General features: G+C 52.7%; 8 protein-coding genes across 8 annotated transcripts; 4 read left to right on the plus strand and 4 right to left on the minus strand.

Annotated features, from left to right (window-relative positions):
* Positions 1-2,020: 2,020 nt before the first annotated feature.
* On the minus strand, positions 2,021-3,099 carry J4E87_009502 (uncharacterized protein; the record flags this gene model as incomplete). Its single annotated transcript, XM_049381078.1, has 2 exons — positions 2,021-2,927; positions 2,984-3,099. The coding sequence occupies 2 exons, from the start codon at positions 3,097-3,099 to the stop codon at positions 2,021-2,023; spliced, it is 1,023 nt and encodes a 340-aa protein (XP_049229104.1).
* Positions 3,100-4,916: 1,817 nt separating this feature from the next.
* On the plus strand, positions 4,917-5,905 carry J4E87_009503 (uncharacterized protein; the record flags this gene model as incomplete). Its single annotated transcript, XM_049381079.1, has 6 exons — positions 4,917-4,975; positions 5,035-5,157; positions 5,202-5,264; positions 5,315-5,474; positions 5,532-5,825; positions 5,903-5,905. The coding sequence occupies 6 exons, from the start codon at positions 4,917-4,919 to the stop codon at positions 5,903-5,905; spliced, it is 702 nt and encodes a 233-aa protein (XP_049229105.1).
* Positions 5,906-6,419: 514 nt separating this feature from the next.
* PAN2 (poly(A)-specific ribonuclease) lies at positions 6,420-10,139 on the minus strand (the record flags this gene model as incomplete). The annotated part of the gene is made up of 7 exons (XM_049381080.1): positions 6,420-8,382; positions 8,432-8,848; positions 8,897-9,492; positions 9,539-9,665; positions 9,727-9,902; positions 9,959-10,066; positions 10,119-10,139. 7 exons carry the CDS (start codon positions 10,137-10,139, stop codon positions 6,420-6,422), a joined length of 3,408 nt encoding a protein of 1,135 aa, XP_049229106.1.
* Positions 10,140-10,980: 841 nt separating this feature from the next.
* Positions 10,981-11,997, minus strand: J4E87_009505 (uncharacterized protein; the record flags this gene model as incomplete). Its single annotated transcript, XM_049381081.1, has 3 exons — positions 10,981-11,096; positions 11,145-11,850; positions 11,902-11,997. The coding sequence occupies 3 exons, from the start codon at positions 11,995-11,997 to the stop codon at positions 10,981-10,983; spliced, it is 918 nt and encodes a 305-aa protein (XP_049229107.1).
* A 1,371-nt stretch (positions 11,998-13,368) lies between these two features.
* Positions 13,369-15,314, plus strand: J4E87_009506 (uncharacterized protein; the record flags this gene model as incomplete). The annotated part of the gene is made up of 3 exons (XM_049381082.1): positions 13,369-13,866; positions 13,911-15,094; positions 15,146-15,314. 3 exons carry the CDS (start codon positions 13,369-13,371, stop codon positions 15,312-15,314), a joined length of 1,851 nt encoding a protein of 616 aa, XP_049229108.1.
* A 556-nt stretch (positions 15,315-15,870) lies between these two features.
* Positions 15,871-16,711, plus strand: J4E87_009507 (uncharacterized protein; the record flags this gene model as incomplete). The annotated part of the gene is given in 3 exon segments (XM_049381083.1): positions 15,871-16,196; positions 16,250-16,660; positions 16,678-16,711. The coding sequence occupies 3 exon segments, from the start codon at positions 15,871-15,873 to the stop codon at positions 16,709-16,711; spliced, it is 771 nt and encodes a 256-aa protein (XP_049229109.1).
* A 367-nt stretch (positions 16,712-17,078) lies between these two features.
* Positions 17,079-18,160, minus strand: J4E87_009508 (uncharacterized protein; the record flags this gene model as incomplete). Its single annotated transcript, XM_049381084.1, has 2 exons — positions 17,079-18,034; positions 18,094-18,160. The coding sequence occupies 2 exons, from the start codon at positions 18,158-18,160 to the stop codon at positions 17,079-17,081; spliced, it is 1,023 nt and encodes a 340-aa protein (XP_049229110.1).
* A 1,129-nt stretch (positions 18,161-19,289) lies between these two features.
* On the plus strand, positions 19,290-19,592 carry J4E87_009509 (uncharacterized protein; the record flags this gene model as incomplete). The annotated part of the gene is given in 3 exon segments (XM_049381085.1): positions 19,290-19,297; positions 19,313-19,499; positions 19,533-19,592. 3 exon segments carry the CDS (start codon positions 19,290-19,292, stop codon positions 19,590-19,592), a joined length of 255 nt encoding a protein of 84 aa, XP_049229111.1.
* Between the last annotated feature and the right edge of the window lie 786 nt (positions 19,593-20,378).

Raw genomic sequence — 20,378 nt, forward strand, 5'->3', positions numbered from 1 at the left:
TTCTGGCCAGATTTCTCCAAGAACATTTACCAAGCGCGCGATGTTGAGGTAGTAATGTACGGGCCATTGATGACGGCTTGTTGCTGGTTCTCTGTCGATCTGTGTGAAGGGTAGTGTATGCGTAACCTCACTGATTATCTTCCCTCTGAAAACCAAACAAGATGAAGGGACACCATCTCGTTTCTCCGGCTTATGCCGCATCCCGCGCGCGGCGTCGAAGTACGTATGATATTTCGGAAACACAAACGCCTCAGCTTTCAACCGTCGCGACCAATCTGGAACCCAGGACGGGAGATCCGACCATCGCGTCTCATCGTCGTCCCTTCGATGCAGTACGCCCAAGAGATCCAGGCTTTCCGATGCTTCGACGATGGACCTGGTGACCATAACAGGAACCTCATTCCAATCAAGATGGTAATCAGGCAAGATACGCCTATGCGATTCATTCTGCAGTCCAAGGAACGCATAGACAATATCATGCTTATTCATAGTCCTACACCGCGGCGCAAACAGCGAGAGCGAGTGGTAGAAAGAAGATTTTTCTCCACCATTGCTGCTTTCACCTGTGACGCCCATCCGTTGGTCTCGCAGGCGCATGATCTCGCTTAGTACTAGGTATCCTTGTAGCTGTCGTAAACCGACGTAGTCTGCGGATGAGATGCGGTCTTCAGAACTTCTGAAGCGCCGGATAACGGCCCATAGCTCATCGATGGGAAAGGGGGAGGAGGCGAGGAAGCAGGTGGCTTTGGGTGGTAGGACGGCTTCTTGGACTACCCAGGCTCTGCTGAACCAGGGGAGGGATAGTAAGGAGCGTACGAAGGATTGTTGGCGGGGGAGGGAGAAGATGAGGGGTTTCTGGTCAGGAGGTACATGGTGGCTGTCTGTTGAGGAAAATGAAGACGAGGCGTGGAGCTGGGGTGCTACGAATGCGCTGTTTTCGAAGTAATGAGACATGGATTCGGTGTCTTGCACTTCTTGCCCGAGCCAGATTAGTACGCGTTGGCATCGGCTGTAGATCTCGCCCATGAGGGCGACTTGCTGGTTGCGGTCGGGGATGCTTGTTTGGTCGACACATAGCTATGAATATCACAACAGAGTCAGTACGGCACCTCCATCTGCTCGGTAGTGTATTACCGTACCTGATCAACCCATAGATAGCCTGTTTGACAAGAAGGCCGAATTCGCGTGAGTGTTGTGCGCAATGTAGGCGTGATGAGGACCGACTTCCCCGAGCCCAACTCATAGACACACGATTTATCTTGCCCGCCCCATACATAGGAGATCGTTTCGTAAGGAGGTGGTGCATTTAGTGATACATCCACGAGAATAGGTTTTTCTTCACAGTGAGAGGCTTCTGGTAGCTTGAGAAGCCTGATGTGACGTTCCGCAAGAGGTTTGTATTCGTGGTGCGCCATTTCTGAACAGCGGTGATGTATCTTCGCGGAATATGCGTTTGGAACCAGGATAGCGTCTCACCTGATTCACGTTGGCTTTTGGCTGATGTATGTTACACTTGAATCATGGCTTGATCAATATGCAACTTTGTGAAAGCTAGAGTCCGATTCATCAGTGGCGTGACAGTGGTATCGGTGTACGCAACTAAGGTTGAGGGCCATGGCGATGCGCTACAGTACTGCGGCAATGATTACTGACACTTGAGGCATGTAGAGTCGAGTTGGAATTGTGCCAGAGGTGGTGTTCCCACTGGAGCTAAGTTGATGTGGAGGCTTGGTGTCCGCTGCTCTGGCGGGGAAAACCTTAGGTGGGCCGCTAGTGCGATTCTGCTGCCTCTGATTGGCGAGACCTGCGATGAAAGGGTGAGTGCCATCAGCTCCAACTGTTTGGCCGTCTTCTGAGCTGGTCAACCAAGTTACGTTTTGAGGAGATACTGTGCCTATCTATCCGACATGGCTGCATGTTTGTTGGTGCCTTGCCAAGACAAGCTTAGGACACGGAATCATGATTGAGTGATAGATTATTTATTAAATATACACATGAAGTGCCTGAATATCTACTACTTCTAGTAAGTGTAGCAGAGGAGTTTACCCTGAGTATCCAAAAGATCCCTCAACCTGACAGTCGGCGCCAACTTACCCAGACCAACCTCAAAGTCCAGAGTAACGTTCTTGCCACTGTAGTCGAAAGGAATGATCGGGCCACCTACCTGGTGAAGGCGGTTCTTCAAGTCCTTCTGCTGCCACATCGAGAAGATGTGATCGATGTTGCCGTGGTGGAGATAGAACACGGGTTCACCGGGGCTGTTGTTCGCATCACCAGCCTGGCCCAAAGCACCGCCAACACCGAAGTGACCACTGCCGTGAATGTTGGGTACTGCGAAGGTAGCCTCGCCCTCGACTGCGCGGGCAAATCCAGTGTAGTCCTTCGAAGCCATGACCTTATCGACGAGCTTCTGGTCGGCCCAGACGTTGATGAGGGTAGGGACGAAGTCGCGCTTCAGGCAGTGAGGTTCCGGGAAGTTGACCATGAACTTGTCGGGTGTGAAAGGTCCGTTGGTGACACATCCACCACCTGTTCCACCTTCAACACCAAAGGGGTTCGTCTCGGGTGTGGGGTCGACCTTGACGCCGTTACCGCCGAAGCCGGTATCTGGCTGCCAGATCTCAGAGTCGAAGATGCGTGTCGATGCGGGGTTTTGAGGCTCCGCATCCGCAGACCAGTTCCAGTAGGGTTGGCCGCCAGTGTAGCCGCATTCTTCCCGCAGAGCCTTCTCGTAGGTCGCGACGAAGTAGCGGTGCCAAAGTGTGAAGTGGCCGACCCAGTGGATGTCGGGTGTTTGGCTGCTGTGGACGGCTTGGAAGTCGTCGAAACGGTTGATAGCGCCCTCGATGCCGGAGATGGCTGGCTTCGACGCTAAGCAAAGTACCGCATCGATGTATGCCTTTTTCTGAGGGATTGACAATTGTTTCCTAAAGGGAAGGTGGTCAGTAGGGTTTCAGAAGAGTTTCTGGTGTGTTAGACCTACCACTCGTAGCGCTTGATGGGGTTCTTGCAAGTCTTGGCCGCAGGTGCAGGAAGAGCCGCTGCTACTGCCGACGAAGCGAGGCAGAGCGAAGAGATGAGGACGTTGATCTTGACCATATTTGCGGTTGAAGTTGAAATGCGCAGCTATGTGTTTCAGATTGTTCGAAGGCGGAGTCTTGAGGTCCCTGGAGACTTGTAAAGATGGTGGGCGTCAAGCTTTATGTGCGGCTCATTGTAGGCCTTATCAGACGCATTTTACCCGTGCAAGACCCATCGAACGACATGAACGCTATCAAAATTAGAGCAAAGGGCAGTGAGTGGCGAGCGGACGTGAGCATTGCGAATAGAAACGGGACGTTGGACCCTACGCTGTGGGATTTGGAGCGATGTCCGGGGCCTGAAAAATTCCTGTATGCATGGCGATTCAGGAGACATGCAGCCGCGCCGCATGCAAGGAAAAGTTGAATGTGTACCTGCTAATCAATGTTACATGGGTTAGCGTGCGGCGCAGAGATCTGCGTAGCCATCGAGTTGTCCAAATACCATGCTGTACATATGCCATCGCAGGCTATAACTGTTCAAGCTCTTCTTTGCAGGGGATTCTCTTATTGTAAATGCCCATGGCTTTTCAGCGTCCGTTGAGCCTAAGGAAATGTCCCGAGCGGAAGACGTAGCGTGGCTAGTGCATGTTCCGTCAAATGTAAGCTACCGAGAGCTTGGACGGCTCGTATTCCTCCCATGTGGCGCTGAAGCGGAGTCGATTGGTTCGGAGGCGCTCTACACGGGAAGCCCTTATTGACGTTCTTCCTTTGAGTTCACCCATGCGCGCCAACGGTCTAGATGTGGTGGCATGGTCAGACCAGTTTGAAGCGGAAACGCACGTTCTATGATTGCCTAAGCATTGAAGCATACAACAATTTCGGATGATTGTGGCCGGTGGGCCGGTCTGGATATTCCTCTAGGATTTACCTTGCATAGCCAAGAGGTCGTTGCCGAGATAGCTTAGATGGATGCGTGTTTTCTTCCCTCATCCTTTCGATCTTGTCGTGTTGGCGGTCACATGGGATTCTTTGAGTTCGGAACAAAGCAGCTGATAGGAGGCGTATTGTTTCTATCGGTGTTTTGCTCCCCAGCGCGTGTCTTTGCTCGAGCAGCAAAGCCGTTGCGATGAGGTGTGTGGGCTAGGGACGGGAGAACCCATGGATCGGTTTGGCCCGCCTCCGCGCTGCGGCACAATCAACGTCTGAGTCGTGTGTTTAACGATCGCATTAATTGGAAGGAGCCCAACATGTCCAGGTATTCTTGTTGGCGACCTCGGGATTGACGGGAAAAAATAGGGTCAATGGTGGCGAACGGGATTAGATGCTGGGAAGAGAAGGCACGGCACGGAGCTGCTGAGAAGCCCTGGTCTAGGCGACAACGGAGCGTTCCTTCGTCCCAGGACTCTTCGTCTTCATTCGCGCTGCCCTCCTGGGTACCGGCTCTCGGCTGGGGAACGGGGAGAGCGCGCGGGTGAGTCCAGTTCCGCCTCGCAGATAGCCGAGGGGAGCTAGACTGTTTGGAGCGAAGAGCCGCATCACCAACATCCACCATGACCGAACGAGGACAGTCGCACCGAAGTCCTAAATCCTACCCACTGTGTCGTCGTCCAACCGTTCCATCTGTCCAATGGTGGCTCCGAGACATTAGCCGCCGAGGACGGAGTTCATTCAGTCCTCTTGGAAATGCGGCATGTAATAACAGAAGGATTTGCAAGATGAAGCTGTTGGGTGATGTCGTCTTGCGACACGGCTGGGCAGATTCAAGGAGAAGTTGGCAGTACTCATAGTCATGGTTCGTGCCCATTATGCCAAACCATTCTGATGTGAGTGCATACAAACAACATGGCAGACGGTGGCTATGGTATCACTTGGGACAATGGCTCGCGGCAGCCAATGTTCGTGATCACGACTGGATTTTTAATCTTCTTCGCGACAATAGCAGTAGCGCTTAGGTAAGATCTCTCAGCCCTTGATAAGTATATTCATTGACCATTTGCTCATCTTTTCCTAGGCTTTACTGTCGCTTCACTTTCACACGACACGTAGGACTCGATGACAAGTTCATGGTAGCTGCATGGCTGGTATCAGTCTCTCTCGGCATTCAGAATGGTTTCCTTGTTAGCTGGGGAACTGGGTATGTACATCCGTGTCTACACAGCATATGACTACTAACGGAAGAGAAAGTCGACACAACGCCGATTTGGATGCTTCGATCATCTTGATCCCTACATTCAAGCACTGGTAAGACACCTACTGTCCAAACAGAAATTTTACGACTGACTCTGCTCCAGGTATGCGTATCAGCTCGTGTACCCATGGGCATTGTTCTTCGTCAAAGCTAGCATCTTGGCTCTCTACCATCGAATCTTCACCCAAACCAAGTTCCGCTATACCGTGTACGGTGTAGCCGCTTTTGTTGCTGTTCAAACAATCGTTGTCACATTTGTCAATGTAAGTCATACGCGGAGCTACCATATACCTCCCTGAGCCTACCACTGACTTCCCCAGGCCTTCGAGTGCGGAAAAGAACCATGGAGAGCCTGGTCCCCAACCTTTCCGAAAGGATGTAACGATCTTGCCAAGACATACTTCTCGATGGCTTCGGTGAACATCCTCACCGACATCTTTATCCTGGTTATGCCGATGCGCGCTTTTGGGCAACTGAAACTTCAACGGACCAAGCGATTTGCGCTCCTCGGTGTGTTCATGGTCGGCGGCGTAGCGGTGATCGCCTCTATCGTCCGGCTGTACGCTCTCTATGTGTACGCTGTAACGGATGATCCACCATACGATGATATATTTGTAAGTACCGACCCAGTAGCGACCGTGACTATTATGACTAACGATGCAACAGATCCTCTTGCTCTCGCAAATCGAAGTGAACGCAGCCATCATATCCGCTTCCGCCCCAGCGCTGCGACCTCTTCTTACCAAGGCATTCGCATCCTCATCCCACAATTCATCCGGCCAATATCCAGTGTCCTACGGGGTCGGTGGACCGAACTCTAAGATGTTCAGTCGTACGGCTCGCACGCGTTCAAGGGGACACATGGAGCTCTATTCATTTAATGGAACAAAAAGGGTTAGTAAAGCTCCCGTAGGGGATACCCGGAATACAAGTGAAGAATCCATACTGGGCCCCGAAGGCATTACAAAGACGGTTGAAACAAGAATCGAGGAAAATTACTTGGGAGATTCTATAAATGGAGGGCATGGTAGACATGGGGAAACCCAAGGGTATGATGGTGTGAGGCATAGCGATGTATAGTATTCACGATCAATAGTCCTATAATGGAATTCTACCAGTCACGAGACAGAGCGTGTGGAAACGTTGGTGGAGTGATATTCAATTCCCAATAGTATGATTTCGTTTCTACCTACACACAAAGTCATATATCAGCGCCTGAGCGGACTGCGGAAGCCCATACTACCAAACTGGCTACCTCCCTTCTTCGGCGTGGTCAATGGATCCGGTACATCCCCACCATAGCTACCACTCACAGCCCTTTGTCCCTGCCCACCATTCCCAACAGCTCTTCCCCCACTACCTGGCGCCTTGAATCCCACCAAACTGCCCTTGGCATAGACGTCATTCAACATCTGTTCCAACACGCCCGCATCATCAAACTCCTGCCATTTTCTCCACAGCTTCAGCGCCGTCGTCGCATCCTCGATGGAATCGTGCGTATCCTCTTGGATGCTCTCTTTGAGTACACACCAAGCCAGGAACTTCAAGTTCAGTTTTCGCTTGAAGTCTGGTTTGAACCATAGGTTGCTTGTGTCGACGACTTGGTTCTTGGGGACGTGAATGTTGATGGTGCGGAAGTCGTTGGCAAGCGAGTGGCCGACGAAGACACATCCTAGATTGAGTAGCAGCCATAACTTCTTGTAGGCGTGTTTCAGGGATACTGGTGCGTGTGGAGAGGTTTCGCGGCTGAGGTCGCCCGGAGATATACCAGACCATTCGGTGAGGTAGTCGACCACTTGTTCGGTCACAGCGATATAATCATCGATGAAGGGAAGGCCTGCCTGCTCTCCTTCGCCGCGACATACTGAGACACGAGCTAAGCCCTTGCGATCAGGACGAATGGTCTGGCGGGTGCCATCAGCCTTCATTTCGATCTCTTCAGCTTGGAGGCGGATGAACTCGGCATCGATAGCGACTGGGTAGCCAGGGCGTGGCTCTTCTGACGAGTGTTGGAGCAGCTTAAATTTCTCCTCGGGAGGCGTTGGGTTAGACGACCACCACCTGTACAGAATGGAAGTGTCAAGGTTCTGTTTCCACGAGTCGTCGATCTTGTTACGGGCAGACTTCAGCTGGAAGGTCAGGACAGACGGAAGCTTCCAACTTGTATCGAAGCGCAGAGCCTCCTCTTTGGGAATTGGCCTCACTAGGAAGTCGTTGAAGAGATGCCATCTGTCCTCTAAATCCTCTTCTCGTGACGAAGGTGCGGTGTTGATGGTCGCTACCAAGTGAGGCTTCTGACGCTCGCCGCTGTTAATATCCGCGACAACTCCAACAAGTTCATAAACCATGATCTGATGTACTCCGCGTTGCAGGTGTAGCTTCAGGTCTTGGCCTTCGAAACAGTAGAATTGACCTTGATCTACTATGATCCCGATCTCTTGCGGAAGCCAATTGGGCGTCGACCACAACAACTTGGCTTCATGGCTTTGTATGGCAGCGTTGAGCATCAACACTCCAGGTACTGACTGGATCGTCTTCCGCTGTACCATCTGCTGATAGCGGTTGCACTTTGTACACCAACCCCGAGTTTGATCTTGCCGCTCGACGCTGGCTTTCAAGATCTGTGAGAAGGTCGGACGTGCTATTCTAGTGTTCCGCATCACCTGCTTCGCAGGATACACGAGCTCATTGACGAAGTTCTTGCCTCCACGGATGGTTTCGTTGTTGCACTGTGCACATCTCATGCTCGCTTTTGCTTGGGTTTCCAGTACTTGATCCATGGCTGAAGGCCCAGTGTGCCCTGGAAGCATTTGTCGGAATTCTTCGGAAACCTTGTCTAACAGAAAGCGGTTGAGGTTCTGGATCATAGTGGTAAGTGCAACGTTGGGAGCAAATTCTTCAAGCAGATTCAGTGAAACTGCATTCGAAAGGCCACTGAAGGTCTTCAAGAAGTTAGATGCTTGACAGTTGAGCCCAGCCGCCTTTTCGAGCATATCGATGAGAAAACCCAGTTCGCAAAGAAGGCAAGACTCAAAGAGGCATGGCGAAGCAGTGTGTTGCAGAGCAAGATTTCGTAGCAGCGGCGTAAAGCGGAAGAGTTGCAGAAGGGAATTAGCGTAAGAGTTGGTAATGTGAGTCTCTAGACCAGAGTAGGGTGTCTGGTTGTAGTAGCTGGTGCCGTGTCAGCGCGTGCGCAAATGATATTGTTGGGAAGACATACGCAAAGTCGAAGTCATCAACACCGAACTTGCTGTACTTGATCTCCACGTTTCCATACATGGCTGGAACATCTTTGCGTGTAACATCGTCGAGATGCAGGTCGGTCAAAGTCTCCATAGTCTCTGTTATCCGGGCATCTGGCTCGGTGAAGGACTGCGATGCCCGAGCTTTCTCACTTAGAAACTTGGGGGCAGACAGCGATTCGCTCACTCTATCCACCTGCCGTGTCGCTTCGGCTTGGTTTCTGCGCTTCGTATTGGGGTTCTTCGCGTAGAATCCAATCTCGGCGCGCGTCATGTTGCCGAGTATCGTGCTATCAATCTTAGGCGGAGGGGCGCCGACTTCGAAAACTAGATGACTAGGCCAACTCGATAGCAGCTGTTCCTTGTAATATGGCATACCAACAGTACTCAGGGGTCTGGGCAGAGTAAGCAATGCGTCAAGTTTGAAAATCGGTAAGACCTACGTGTCAGGGCTCCAATCCATCTGTGGGGGCGGTGGAACATTATGATCTGCAGTCTCTGTTGGGTTGCTGTATTCTGGGAAGTGTACTTTGGTCGGAGAGCCCCAAAGATGTATGTGCGAGTTGGAGTCTGCTAGTGCAATAGCCTCGCCAGAAGGTGCCATCTCAAAGCCAGTGAGGAACGAATCGTAGAAGTTCAGCTGCCGGAGGTTGGCCGAGTCGGGGTTCATGAGATCGATGACCTGCATCTGGCCGTTCTGAGAGGCGATGAAAGCTGTAGTAGACATACGGGGATGCATGCGCACATAGGCTGCACCTGTGTGGAATGGAATGGGAGGTAGCTGCTTGAGCGTCTTCAAAGAGAAGACATTGGTGAATGGATCCAGCATATATGCATATTGTTGTCGCGGAGACCATCCGCACGTTGCGAGGAAATCGCCCTTTGCGTCCATGTCGTTGATACTACCAGTATGTCCTTCGAACACCTTGATGATGGCAAGCGAATTTGAGTCCAAGATGTGGATGCTACCGGTCTTCGTGGCGGCGCAAAGGTACTGTCCAGCACGCTTCATGATCGTGTATTGAGCTTCGGCAGGGAGCTGCCATTGGTTAGTTCATGGTAGTTGATGAAGGCATGCGATATACCGTATGTGTGATGATGCCCTTCTCCACGTCTACTTTGAACATTTGCGCCTGGCATCCTGCGACGAGGATCTCGCGCGTGCCCTTGGAGGTGAAGTTCATGCATGTCATATCCTTGAACTCGGCGCTCCTATACGCTGATGGTCAGCCGCTGCCCTTGTACGCTCTTTCCCCTTCCGCAGCCAACATACGTCAGGTGCCATTGTGTGAGTCCGCGGCGGTGGGAATAGTGGACGCTTTGTTTAGAGATGGAGAGAATGCCCTTCTCGGTGAAGAGGAATTGCTTGACGGGGCCATCGGGAGGCGCATGTCCGCGGTACGAGGTGTAGCGTTCGAGGTGAGGGCCGTAGAAGGACGTGACGCGCCCCTGCGAAGATGTCAGTCGCACGGCACCTGGCACGGGCCGCGTGTGAACGTACTCACATGGTTGTTTCCTGTCCATAGCAGTTCTTGTGTGGTGTCGAAAGCGAATGTCGATATAGGTACAGCGGGTAGGTGTGGTCCTGGGGGCGGCAATTGAGCGATGGCTAGCTGCGCAGTGGTCAGTACGGTAGGCGTGATTGGCATGCCGTCGGCTACCTACCTCGTCCCAATCCGCCTCCATGCTGAAGTCGCGTGTTGCAGTCCAGGAGCTCTAGGGAGCAGTCCCGACATGCCTTGCGCTTCGTGGTTGACGGACGCGTCGCGGTAGTTGGACCGTCGAGGCGTGGGGTGAGGCCGGAGCTAGAAGACGCGAGGATGTGTGCTGGTGGGACCGCGGGGCATCCGGGAACAAAGCCGCGACCACCGCCTTGGAAGGTGCTCGGCAACTCAACGTCCTTCGCGTACAATACGAGTCTACACTTATTGTTCATGAATATGGCACGGTGGCAAGTGTTCTTGAACTTGAATGTTTGATTCCTATGAACAATCCCCAAACGCTATTTGTCCGACCGACTACGTAAAAGACCTGGCCGCAGATGTTGGTACGCACAATAGTAGTGGCTATTGTACGCACGCACGAAAGGAGAAAGTAAAAGTGCACGTATCTTACCTGACAATGTAACTGGTCCTAGCCAATGCGTGATGCGTGACCAGTGATGTCAGATGAAGTGGGTATCGAACGCCTATCGAGTCGTCGTGCTTAGTGAGTTGGCTCAACAGACGAGAGTGTGTACCGAAGAGTCATACCGAAAGATGCAAATGTCGTGGTCTTCGTGTGAGCTCAATCGAGTAGTCGTGAGAAGTCGAACCGAGTGCGAACTCCTGCATCAGGTTAGCTCCATCCTCTAATACAAAGCCAAAGCTTCGCTTCTCGATCAACAGTGGATCACTCCATGTAGCTGAGGTATATCTAGGTCTGAAGTTGGCCCGAGGGCAACGTAAGCAAGGGATTCAGAGTATCAAATGTTTTCGATCACACTTGTACGTACCACGGAGTATTCGTCGACCTCGCCTTGGACGATCTAGAAGCCTTTGCGGTCGCCAGAGTACTCCTCGTCCTGGTCAGCGTCGGCCTTGTGGTCGTAACGCTGACGCTTGTGGGTTTCGGTCATGCCCTTGCCAGAGCCCGTAAAGCCGACTGTGAGGGTTAGCGATGAGACACGGGAAGATTGCTAGATTTACTCACCTCGACTGCCAGCCTCGGTACTGGTACGGAACATGGACTCCTTCTTGACAACGCCCTTCTTTTTACCTTTGTTCTGGAAGTCGGCCCAGTTTGACTGCCTCTTCTTGAGGATGCCCTTGTTGGCGATGCGACTAGCCTTCCGCTCTTCTCCGTCCTGGGCAGCTCCGGCGCTCTTGGCAGCCTGCGCACTCGGGTTCATGCTAGCAGCTCCGGAGATGACGTGGGCACTCGAGACAACGGGCGCAGACGGGGTTGCGGCGAACGCAGGCTCGGCGTCGCGCTTGCGCTTGTTCGGCAGAGGGCGTACGGCGGAGCCATCGACGGTCAGGGTGTCGTCGTACTCGATGAAACGAACAAGGTACTTGGGGGCTGAGGCGGCGCCGAGTTTACTCTGGATCTTGGCTTTGTACCAGGACCTGTCAGTCCACTGCGCCTCGCAGATGTCGCCAATGTTCAATACGATGGCCTTCTCGGGCTCTTGCTTCTCCATGGTCTTGCGCAGGACTGGGTGCTTCTCAATATCGAACTTGGGACCGGCAGGTTCAGCGGCGTCCTCAGGAAGCTGGGCCTCGAGAGCGGCGAGTTCGGATCGCAGGACCTCGAGTTTGGTGTCGTGCTCGGCGACACGACCCACGATTTCCGCACGCATGGCTCCTGTTTCTTCAGTCTCTCCGACCGTCGCGATCAACGTCTCCATCTCCAGAAGCTATACAATGTCAGTTGGGTCAATGCGATAGCTCCGTGGTGCGCAGCTCACCTGGCCTGCCCATTCTGCACGTCCTTGCTCTTCTACGGCGATTGCCTGCTTCTTGGCGTTGATGGCGCTCTTGATCTGCTTGGTGTTGTCCGCCATGTTGCAATCGCTGGTTGACTTGTGGTTGCGATGTTGTGGTGGGTTGGATTGTTTCACAGTCGCGTACAAGTAAGGATGTCGCGACCAGCAGTGACGCCCGGCAGGCAGCCGCTGGGCTTGGCGCCGCCCCACACAGCCTAGACCCTTTTTTTCTCCGCGCTTCAGCCCTATAAGTGAGACAAGCGTGCGTGAATGTCGAATGGCACTGGGGCCGTCACCACCGTCACCCAAACTCACTGCTCACGTCACCTAACGTCTGCAGATGCAGCCATCACTTCTGCATTTGATAGTTCCTGCCGCATCTTCATGCTTGGCACCAGTCTACGCTGCTTCACCGACTTTTATGACAGATAGTATCCATGATCAACTGAGGCCGAGTCGCAGGGACCGCGCAAGTACGCAGCGAGATGATTAGTATTCTTCTATCCAGAAAAGCGCCGTCTTCGGAAGTAGACTGCGAGAGACGCACTGGCAGCTCTTATTCAGCATGACGCATGACGCCAATGAGTGTAGTGGCAGCGAGAACCCCAAATCTGTTATAACCAGCCAGTCTCCTTCCAGCAGACAGCACTCGAGATTCTGGCGAGACTCACACCTGCTGCAGGACCAGGCACCGGACGCGGTGATCAGCGTCCGGTGTGGTGGTCTTCGATGGCGTTCTCCCCTACCCCACCAAGCTTTGTGCTTATCAATCAGACCAGGAAGCGCATGCTGAGCCTGCCGTCTGCTGCGCCCTTCTCTGACGCCGTGCTTCTGCGAGAACAGTCACACTCTCGGCCCCAACCTATCACTGACGCTGATCATCCGTTCACCTGTTGTCGGCCGCTTTTTGACAGGCTTAACGGCGTTGCTCCGAAAAGTCGCCCGAACCAACCAGCTAGGGTACCCAGGTGCCGCATTGGATCTGGCTTCCAGGCTGTGAGGCTGCGAATTGACTTCTTGCACCATTGCTCCTTCACCATCTGACCACCTTTCGCTCAAACTGCCCATTTCTTGACAAAAGACATCGCATACCCCTCTGCGGCTGTCGTCAAGTGCGCTACACTCACAGAGCCCTCTGCCCTCTGCACAAGCCCTCCCATACCCGCGAAACCTTCGTCGGCTTACTGGCCCGCCTCCGCCCGCTGAACGAGCTACCCAAATCAACCCCAAACATCTTGCGTCATTCATACCACCTCTCAGAACCCCAACGCGCCCGCTCCTCCACATTTTGCGGTGTACGGGTGGCGAAAACGGTTATCGCACGTGGTTGACCGATAGCCAGCCCCTCCGAACTTCCGCTACGCTGCGCAGCTGCGGTAAGCAACCCGCAAGCTCTCCTCGGAGCTATACACAACACCAACCACCCTCTACCTCGCGATTGTAGTTGCAATGGCTGGAACTACCAACGATTTCCAGAATGGCGCGCCCTTCTACCTGGATGCGACGCAGCAGGATCTCCTCCTCGCGGCCCTGGCCTCGAACAACCAGAACCCCAACGACATCTTTTCCGCCGGCCTAGACAGCGGCTCCAACAACAAGCAGTCTATGAACAATTCCCAATTCCAGTATCCTCTTGACAGCCTCGATCCCGCATACTTCACGTCGCCTCAACAACAGACTCCCGCGAACGGCTTCAACGGCGGAAGTATGGAAGAGAGTCCCTTTGTCGACTATCTGGACGGCGACAATGGCTTCGATTTTGACAACGCAGACGGCGACATGATCGGCTCACTGCCTGGAGATACCCCCGGCGATTCGAGCGAAAAGCGGAAGAGTCCGGATGACGGTGATGATGACGATGATGAGGGCGGCGGCAAGCGCAGGGAAGGTGAAGATAAGCAAGCCAAGAAGCCAGGTCGCAAACCATTGACTTCGGAGCCCACGACTGTAGGTTTCATGGAGCATGCTCACGTTGGCTCAACTGACAGCAGGCACAGAAGCGGAAAGCCCAGAATCGCGCGGCCCAACGAGCTTTCCGAGAACGCAAAGAAAAGCACCTGAAAGACCTCGAAACCAAAGTACAAGAACTCGAGAAGGCTTCCGATGCCACAAACCACGAGAACGGTCTCCTCCGGGCACAAGTGCAACGGCTGCAAACGGAACTTCGCGAATACCGAAAACGACTCTCGCTCAACAGCACCGGAGTGTCTCGTACTCCTGCTCTTGCTGGAGGTTTCAGCTCTATGCTGAACAACAATAGCAACAACAACAATTTCTCCTTCGAGTTCCCGCGTTTTGGCGGACTGCCTGGCGCTCAGCTACTAGACAACGGTCCGTTAGCAAAGAACAAGAACACGTCGGTTTCGTCGAATGCATCTGGTCGCCAAAACAGCACCGGACGCGCCCTTAGCCCTACCAGCAGGGCCAACGGCTCGCTCACAGATTCCCCTGGCGCCATGGGCCCAGGTAGTGCGCAGCGCTCCGGCAGTCTCAACGGCTTTTTCGGATTCGACAACAACAAAACGAACAACGAACCCTCCCGCAGTAACACGGAGAACTCCACTCGTTCGCAATCGCGTGTTTTCCAGTTCAACAGTGGCTCATCAAGCCATTCAGACTCACCGTCCAACTCATCCACATCGCCTACCAACCAAGACTCCTCCTGCGGGACATCACCAGAGCCAAGTCATACCTCGCCCAATCAGCAGTTGGACACGATCAAGGACGGTTATGTGTGTCATGGAAACTCCGAAGGTGAGGTTCTCTTCTGCGAAAAGCTCAACATGGCCTGCGGCAACCCTCGTAATCCCATGCCTCGTGCGATGTCCCAATCTGACGACAAACCTTCTCCTGCAGTCTTAGCCGCCAAATCCCCCACACCTGCCGTCAACGGCATCGATTACTTCGCGAACCAAAACGGCGGCCAATTCGACCCGACCCTCTTTGGAGAGTACCGCGATACCCAAAATGCGATCGTGGGCGACGGTGACTTCACTGGTGGCTTCTTCAATGATGCTTTCCTCAACACTGGCTACGGTAGCCCCTTCCACTTCGGCGACACACCTGCAGTGCAGAAGACGAACCCTCTTGAAGAAATTGAGCGCATACAAGATGGGGAGGACGAGGTAGTCCCCGGCGAGGATGTCAACTCGCTGCTCAACTGCCACAAAATATGGTCAGTACAACCCTGTGGTCACATGAGACCTGGTACGCTAACTCCGCACAGGGACAAGCTCTCAAGTCGCCCAGACTTCAAGGATGGCACGATCGACATCGACAATCTCTGCTCGGAGCTCCGCGCCAAAGCCCGTTGTTCTGAGAGCGGCGTGGTCGTTGATCACAAGGACGTCGAGGCAGCCCTCAAGCGTCTGCCCAAGGACAAACTTCTCGGATAAATATGGCGCACACCTGCATGGGGATGACGGTCAAGGCGTACATGTTTGGCTTCTTTTGGGTCCATTTATTTTCTCATGTTGGCACGGCCAGTCACTCGTTGAGCATGCACTTATAGCAACCTTGCAACGATATCATGATACTTGGAAGGGTGGGCATATCGGCGTTTGAAATGGCGAAACGACGAAAATGGTTAACGGCTGTGGAATACACTGTTCGTGTGCAAGTCGTAGGGTCGATCATTGGATGGTGCTACGGTCACAACCCCAGCTTACTTATGGTCTTGTATTCAATGAAGTACATTTTTCTCATATTCTCATTGGTAGGCTGTCCCAGATCTATATCCAACAACCGTGAGTGAGATGGTACAACCACGCCGTACACATGCATAACTTCCATGTATCTTGTAGGCTGCCACCTTGGCATGACATCGACCGCTCTTCAAATAGACCTTTGTTGGTGTCGCGCAGACATTGATCCTTTATCCTCACCGCCGTCACAACCGCACCAATGATTACATGTATCATTGGGCCTCTATACCCCGAAGAGGTCCCTGACATGGGTTTGACTCCAGAGCTCGAAGAGCTCATCAAGAACAACGACGCCGATGGCCTGGAAGCCAAATTCACAAAGCAAGGACGACCTCGAAAAGAGACGAGGGCCGTCACACAGAAAGATAAAGATCATTGTCTTGATGTGGCGATGCCACATGCGGATTTCGACGTCCTCGAAGTATTGTTCAGACACGAGGCTAAGTTGTCCCGTCAGTCATTTGATGCTGCGTTGGAGAGGGGAAACCAGGACACGAGCTTACTGGATCTGATGCTCAAGTGGGGATGGGATGTAGGAGGTACGGGGCTTTGGTATGGAGAAAGCGTGGCTGGGTATGCATATTTCCTCTTGCATGAGCGAACATGACAATTGACATGCAACCAAGCGCTTCGATCTATGAAGAGAACACTCTTCGCTGGGTGCTAGAACACGGCGCAGAGCTGAATGTCGTTTCGAATCCTCGGTTGGTAGGCTCATGCGCAGACTTCGCTACACCGTTACAGAAGGCGGCTTCGTGTGGCTCGGTGAAGGCCATGGACATTTTGCTTGAGTTTGGCGCCAGACCGGATGCGTCGGTCATCTTTCATGCTATCCGCTCGCAGGTTACCGAATCGGTGGAGTTTCTGCTTGCAAAGGGTGTACCTCCGGATGTTGTGTCGCAGACATGGGGTACGCCGCTGAAGTGCGCTGTTCGGTGCCGTAATGCAGAGGCGGTGGAGGTTTTGCTCGCATGTGGCGCGGATCCTGAGGTGATTTGCTTTGGGTCGACGGCTGCGGATGATGCTAGGAAGCGTGGGTATGTGGAGTTGGTAGGGATGTTGGAAGCGAGGATGAAGAGGAGAAGTAAGAGAATTAGAGGGCTTGGGCCAGTTTGAATCACGAGATGTAAGGATGTCAATAATGATGTAGTGATTCGCACATTGGGACTAGGTAGTAAATTATATGTAGCGTTGGTAACGATAGTGACGGGCAGAGTCCTAGACCCCCAAAGAGGCAGGAGTACAGTGTGGGTAGAAAGAAAAACAATCGACGTTGCTAGATGGCGAAGCTGAGATTCTCGTGAAAAGACCGTGTTGAACATTCATATTCGCAACAAACAAAGATCGTTAAAACGAAAAGAATGGGGCGTTTATAGATAGCCGAGCAAGAACTGGGAGTCAGTTGGCGGCGAGAGCGGTGGCGTGGCTTTATATTGCGAAGTAGGACAGAGTGCATCAGGACTTCTCGATAGTGTCCGCGACCCATATATCGTTATGCAACTCTTTGGTCTCGCTCCACAGCATTACTAGATGCTCTGTAAAGGGTGTGCCATCAGCACTCGGTCCGACGCTGAGATGCTTTGCGTCGTATTTGAACAGCAGTCTCCCGCGTGGGGTTTCGTTGAGTATATCCCTGTCGTCCGTAGGTTCGTATGCATGTTCTTCCCAGTGGTTTGGTTCCCTAAGCTTGGGAAGATATATGCATGCTTCCTCTTTCATCTTATCCCAGTATTCTCTATAGTCACCGCTTTCATCGGCGTTGGATTCGGGATGGATGAGGTAAGCTTTGAGATGGTCGTCCTTGAACTTATCGGCATTCAACCTTAAAGAGTCCTGCTGCTTATTCCTCCCGCTTCCTTTGCCGTTTCGCATACCCTTGATAACAGACTCGGTGAAGATTTTGTCTTGGTCTCCCTTGTATTTGTCCCAGAAGTGGTGTGTGTGGTCTGTGGAAAAGGAGATGTCTTCCCAGAAATGACCCATCCAAACACCCCTGCGACTGACAATGACTAGCATAGTACAGCCCATAAGGTGTGAGGTACCCTGACTCATTTGATTCTCTTGAAAAAACTTGAATTGGTCGAATATCGACGTGTTGGTGTCGAACTCATTCTCGTCACTGTTACCGTCTCGTTGACCCCAAACGACTGCCTCGGCTTCTCCAGTCTCCGCTACAATGTAGTCGTCAATAGTGTCGGGAGTGGGAAGATTCATGCGCCTTTGAATGGTAGAATTGTCAAAAGAGCCTTCTAGGCCCCTTTCGACGATGCCAGGTCCTCGGTGAGGCGCGCTACATTTCGCACGACCAGCACGGCGGTGGAGGTGGCTGCCGAGCGAAGAAAGCTGTCTGACATCGTGTTCGATCAGTTCGGTCCTCTTCTGGTTCGGACTATCAACATCTGTCGCGTATCCTAGCTTCTGATTAGTCCAATGTCATGCTGCTAAGGCAGCAAGTATGGACCTAACTTACGCAAGATGACATTAGCGGTCGAGCAGTAGATGGCGAGTAGCACTGCGAAAAGGGTGCCTCTCCTCATTTTGAGATCTGTGGTTCGTGCACTTCGGTGTTTGTAAGGTTTTCAGGGAGCGCGGGCGATGGCTGATATACACGGGTTGGAATGGTACAACACGTCGCAACGAACTCACGCGAGTAGTTCTCTACCCTTCTGGTCATCTACAGGCGGAAATGCTTTGATAAATACTGAAACTGGAGCAATAGAAATTCTGGGGTAGGTAAGCAATGCCGACTAGGGCCGTAGCCGGGAAGGTGCCACTCATGCCTCAATGAGGCGAGCTACAGAATAGAGGCATGGCACATGAAACATGAAACAGGTGTGTGTCTACTATCGACTGTGCCGGGGGCTATCTCTATCGCACACCAAAAGCGCAAAAGATAGAGAAGATGTTGGTGGTGCCAATCCCAACGAAGGTCGCACGGTTCCCCCCAACAATTAGGGGCCACGTGAGGCGGGGGCTATCGGAGGTGGTTGGTATCTTGGCATGACGTCAATCAGCCCCGGGAATCAATTCGATTGTGTTACCACCCAAACATACACATATCTGTGCCGCACGTTTCATGTATGTAATGCTTGCCCTCCTCGATATCATGGCGCGTAGCCTTGACACCCTCGACTTTCTTCTACCAGCGACATGAACTTCCCGCCCCCGGAGATACAGGATGCTATCGGATCGGACGACATTGACAGACTCCTGGCGTGGCTTCATAGCCACCCGGAGCCGAGCTACAAAGAGTTACAAGGATGCCTGACAGTAGCGATGCGAAATGGATCACTGCGTATGCTCAAAACTCTACTGGACCATGGCGCTACGTTATCGATTCTATCGTTCAACGCAGCTTTCGCTAGAGACGAGCCTGCCGCGTTCCAAGAACTCATCGATCATGGCTGGGATGTCAACAGTACAGAGTTTGAAACGCCAGCTGTCCAGTGAGCACTACCATCATTCTATCCAGTCTGTTTCTCACGTTTTGGTAGCCGAGCTCAGCGTTCCGAAAACCTACTACGCTGGTTCCTCGATCACGGCGCAGACCCAAACATCAAGTCCGTAAGACGAGGGTCATGTCTGCAGCCTTGTACCGCCCTCGCCTCAGCGGCGCGTCGGGAAGATGCAACTCCACTGCAGATTCTGCTGTCTCATGGGGCCACGATGGATCCGTTAGCACTTTTTAGCGCCATTGGAGTTCGGGGCCAAAGGAACGGCATCGCTACTATGGCTGTGTTGATCGATCATGGCGCCGATGTCAACTACGTGTCAAAGAAGTGGGCTACGCCGCTCGACCACGCCGTTCGACATAACGCCAAGGAGAAACTGTTGTATCTGCTGAAACATGGCGCAGATCCTACCATTCGGTGCAAGGTAGGTCGAACAACGCCAATCGAGTACGCGCAGGAACGCGGTCGCGAGGAGTTGTACGAAATTCTGAAAGCAGCCGAACTTGGTCAACCTTAGTGGCACATGTGGCAGATCAGTCGACTATGCCACAATTCTCTTCCAAGCAATGTGCTCATCTCGCTTCCAGAGACAGGTGATATTCAACGGATTGGACGTTCTTTACCTTCGAGGGGTGATTTGCAGGAGAATGTGGCCTCTCTTATTCCGTCAGTGGTACACAGAAGCTGTTACCTTCCTCATACATAACCTGCTATGTCATCTTGTCACATATGTCTTGTGTCTTCGCCGAGCCACGTAAGGATATCAGCCCCTAAATGTATGCTTGAGGTGGCGAGGCAAGCTGGCGTGCAGGAGCGGTAATCGTATTGGAGAAGTCAGACATCACAACACACTCGGCTTATCGGTCACATCATCGTCCTCTTGATACCCTCAATCAGTTTGATTGTCTCGGCCCCCCAACTTCGGGCCTGTGCCTCTCGATGCCAGCATACGGCATGAGGTGCAACACCAGACGCAGGAGGGGGCACAGATAGACTGGTCAGACGGGTAGACGGAGGGCCGAAATGCAGACTGACAGTTAACTTGCTTGATGCACACGTCGCAAGTTTGGATTGAGATGCAGGTCTGTTCAGTATTTGCGGGTGTATATGAACCACCAAGTCGGCAGTTCATGACAAGACAGACACCAGCAGATTCCCAGGAGCACTTGGCTACACATTTCACCTCATTACATATCCATCTTTCAACTCATATCATGGTTCGCCTCATCGTTTTGATCAGCTTTGGAGCACTGTTGTCAGTCTCAATGGCTGAGATCTTCACGCTCAGTTTGGGTGACACCAA

This window comes from Alternaria ethzedia, assembly GCF_023757985.1.
Source record: "Alternaria ethzedia strain BMP 0044 chromosome Unknown scaffold_36, whole genome shotgun sequence".
NCBI lineage: Eukaryota > Fungi > Ascomycota > Dothideomycetes > Pleosporales > Pleosporaceae > Alternaria > Alternaria ethzedia.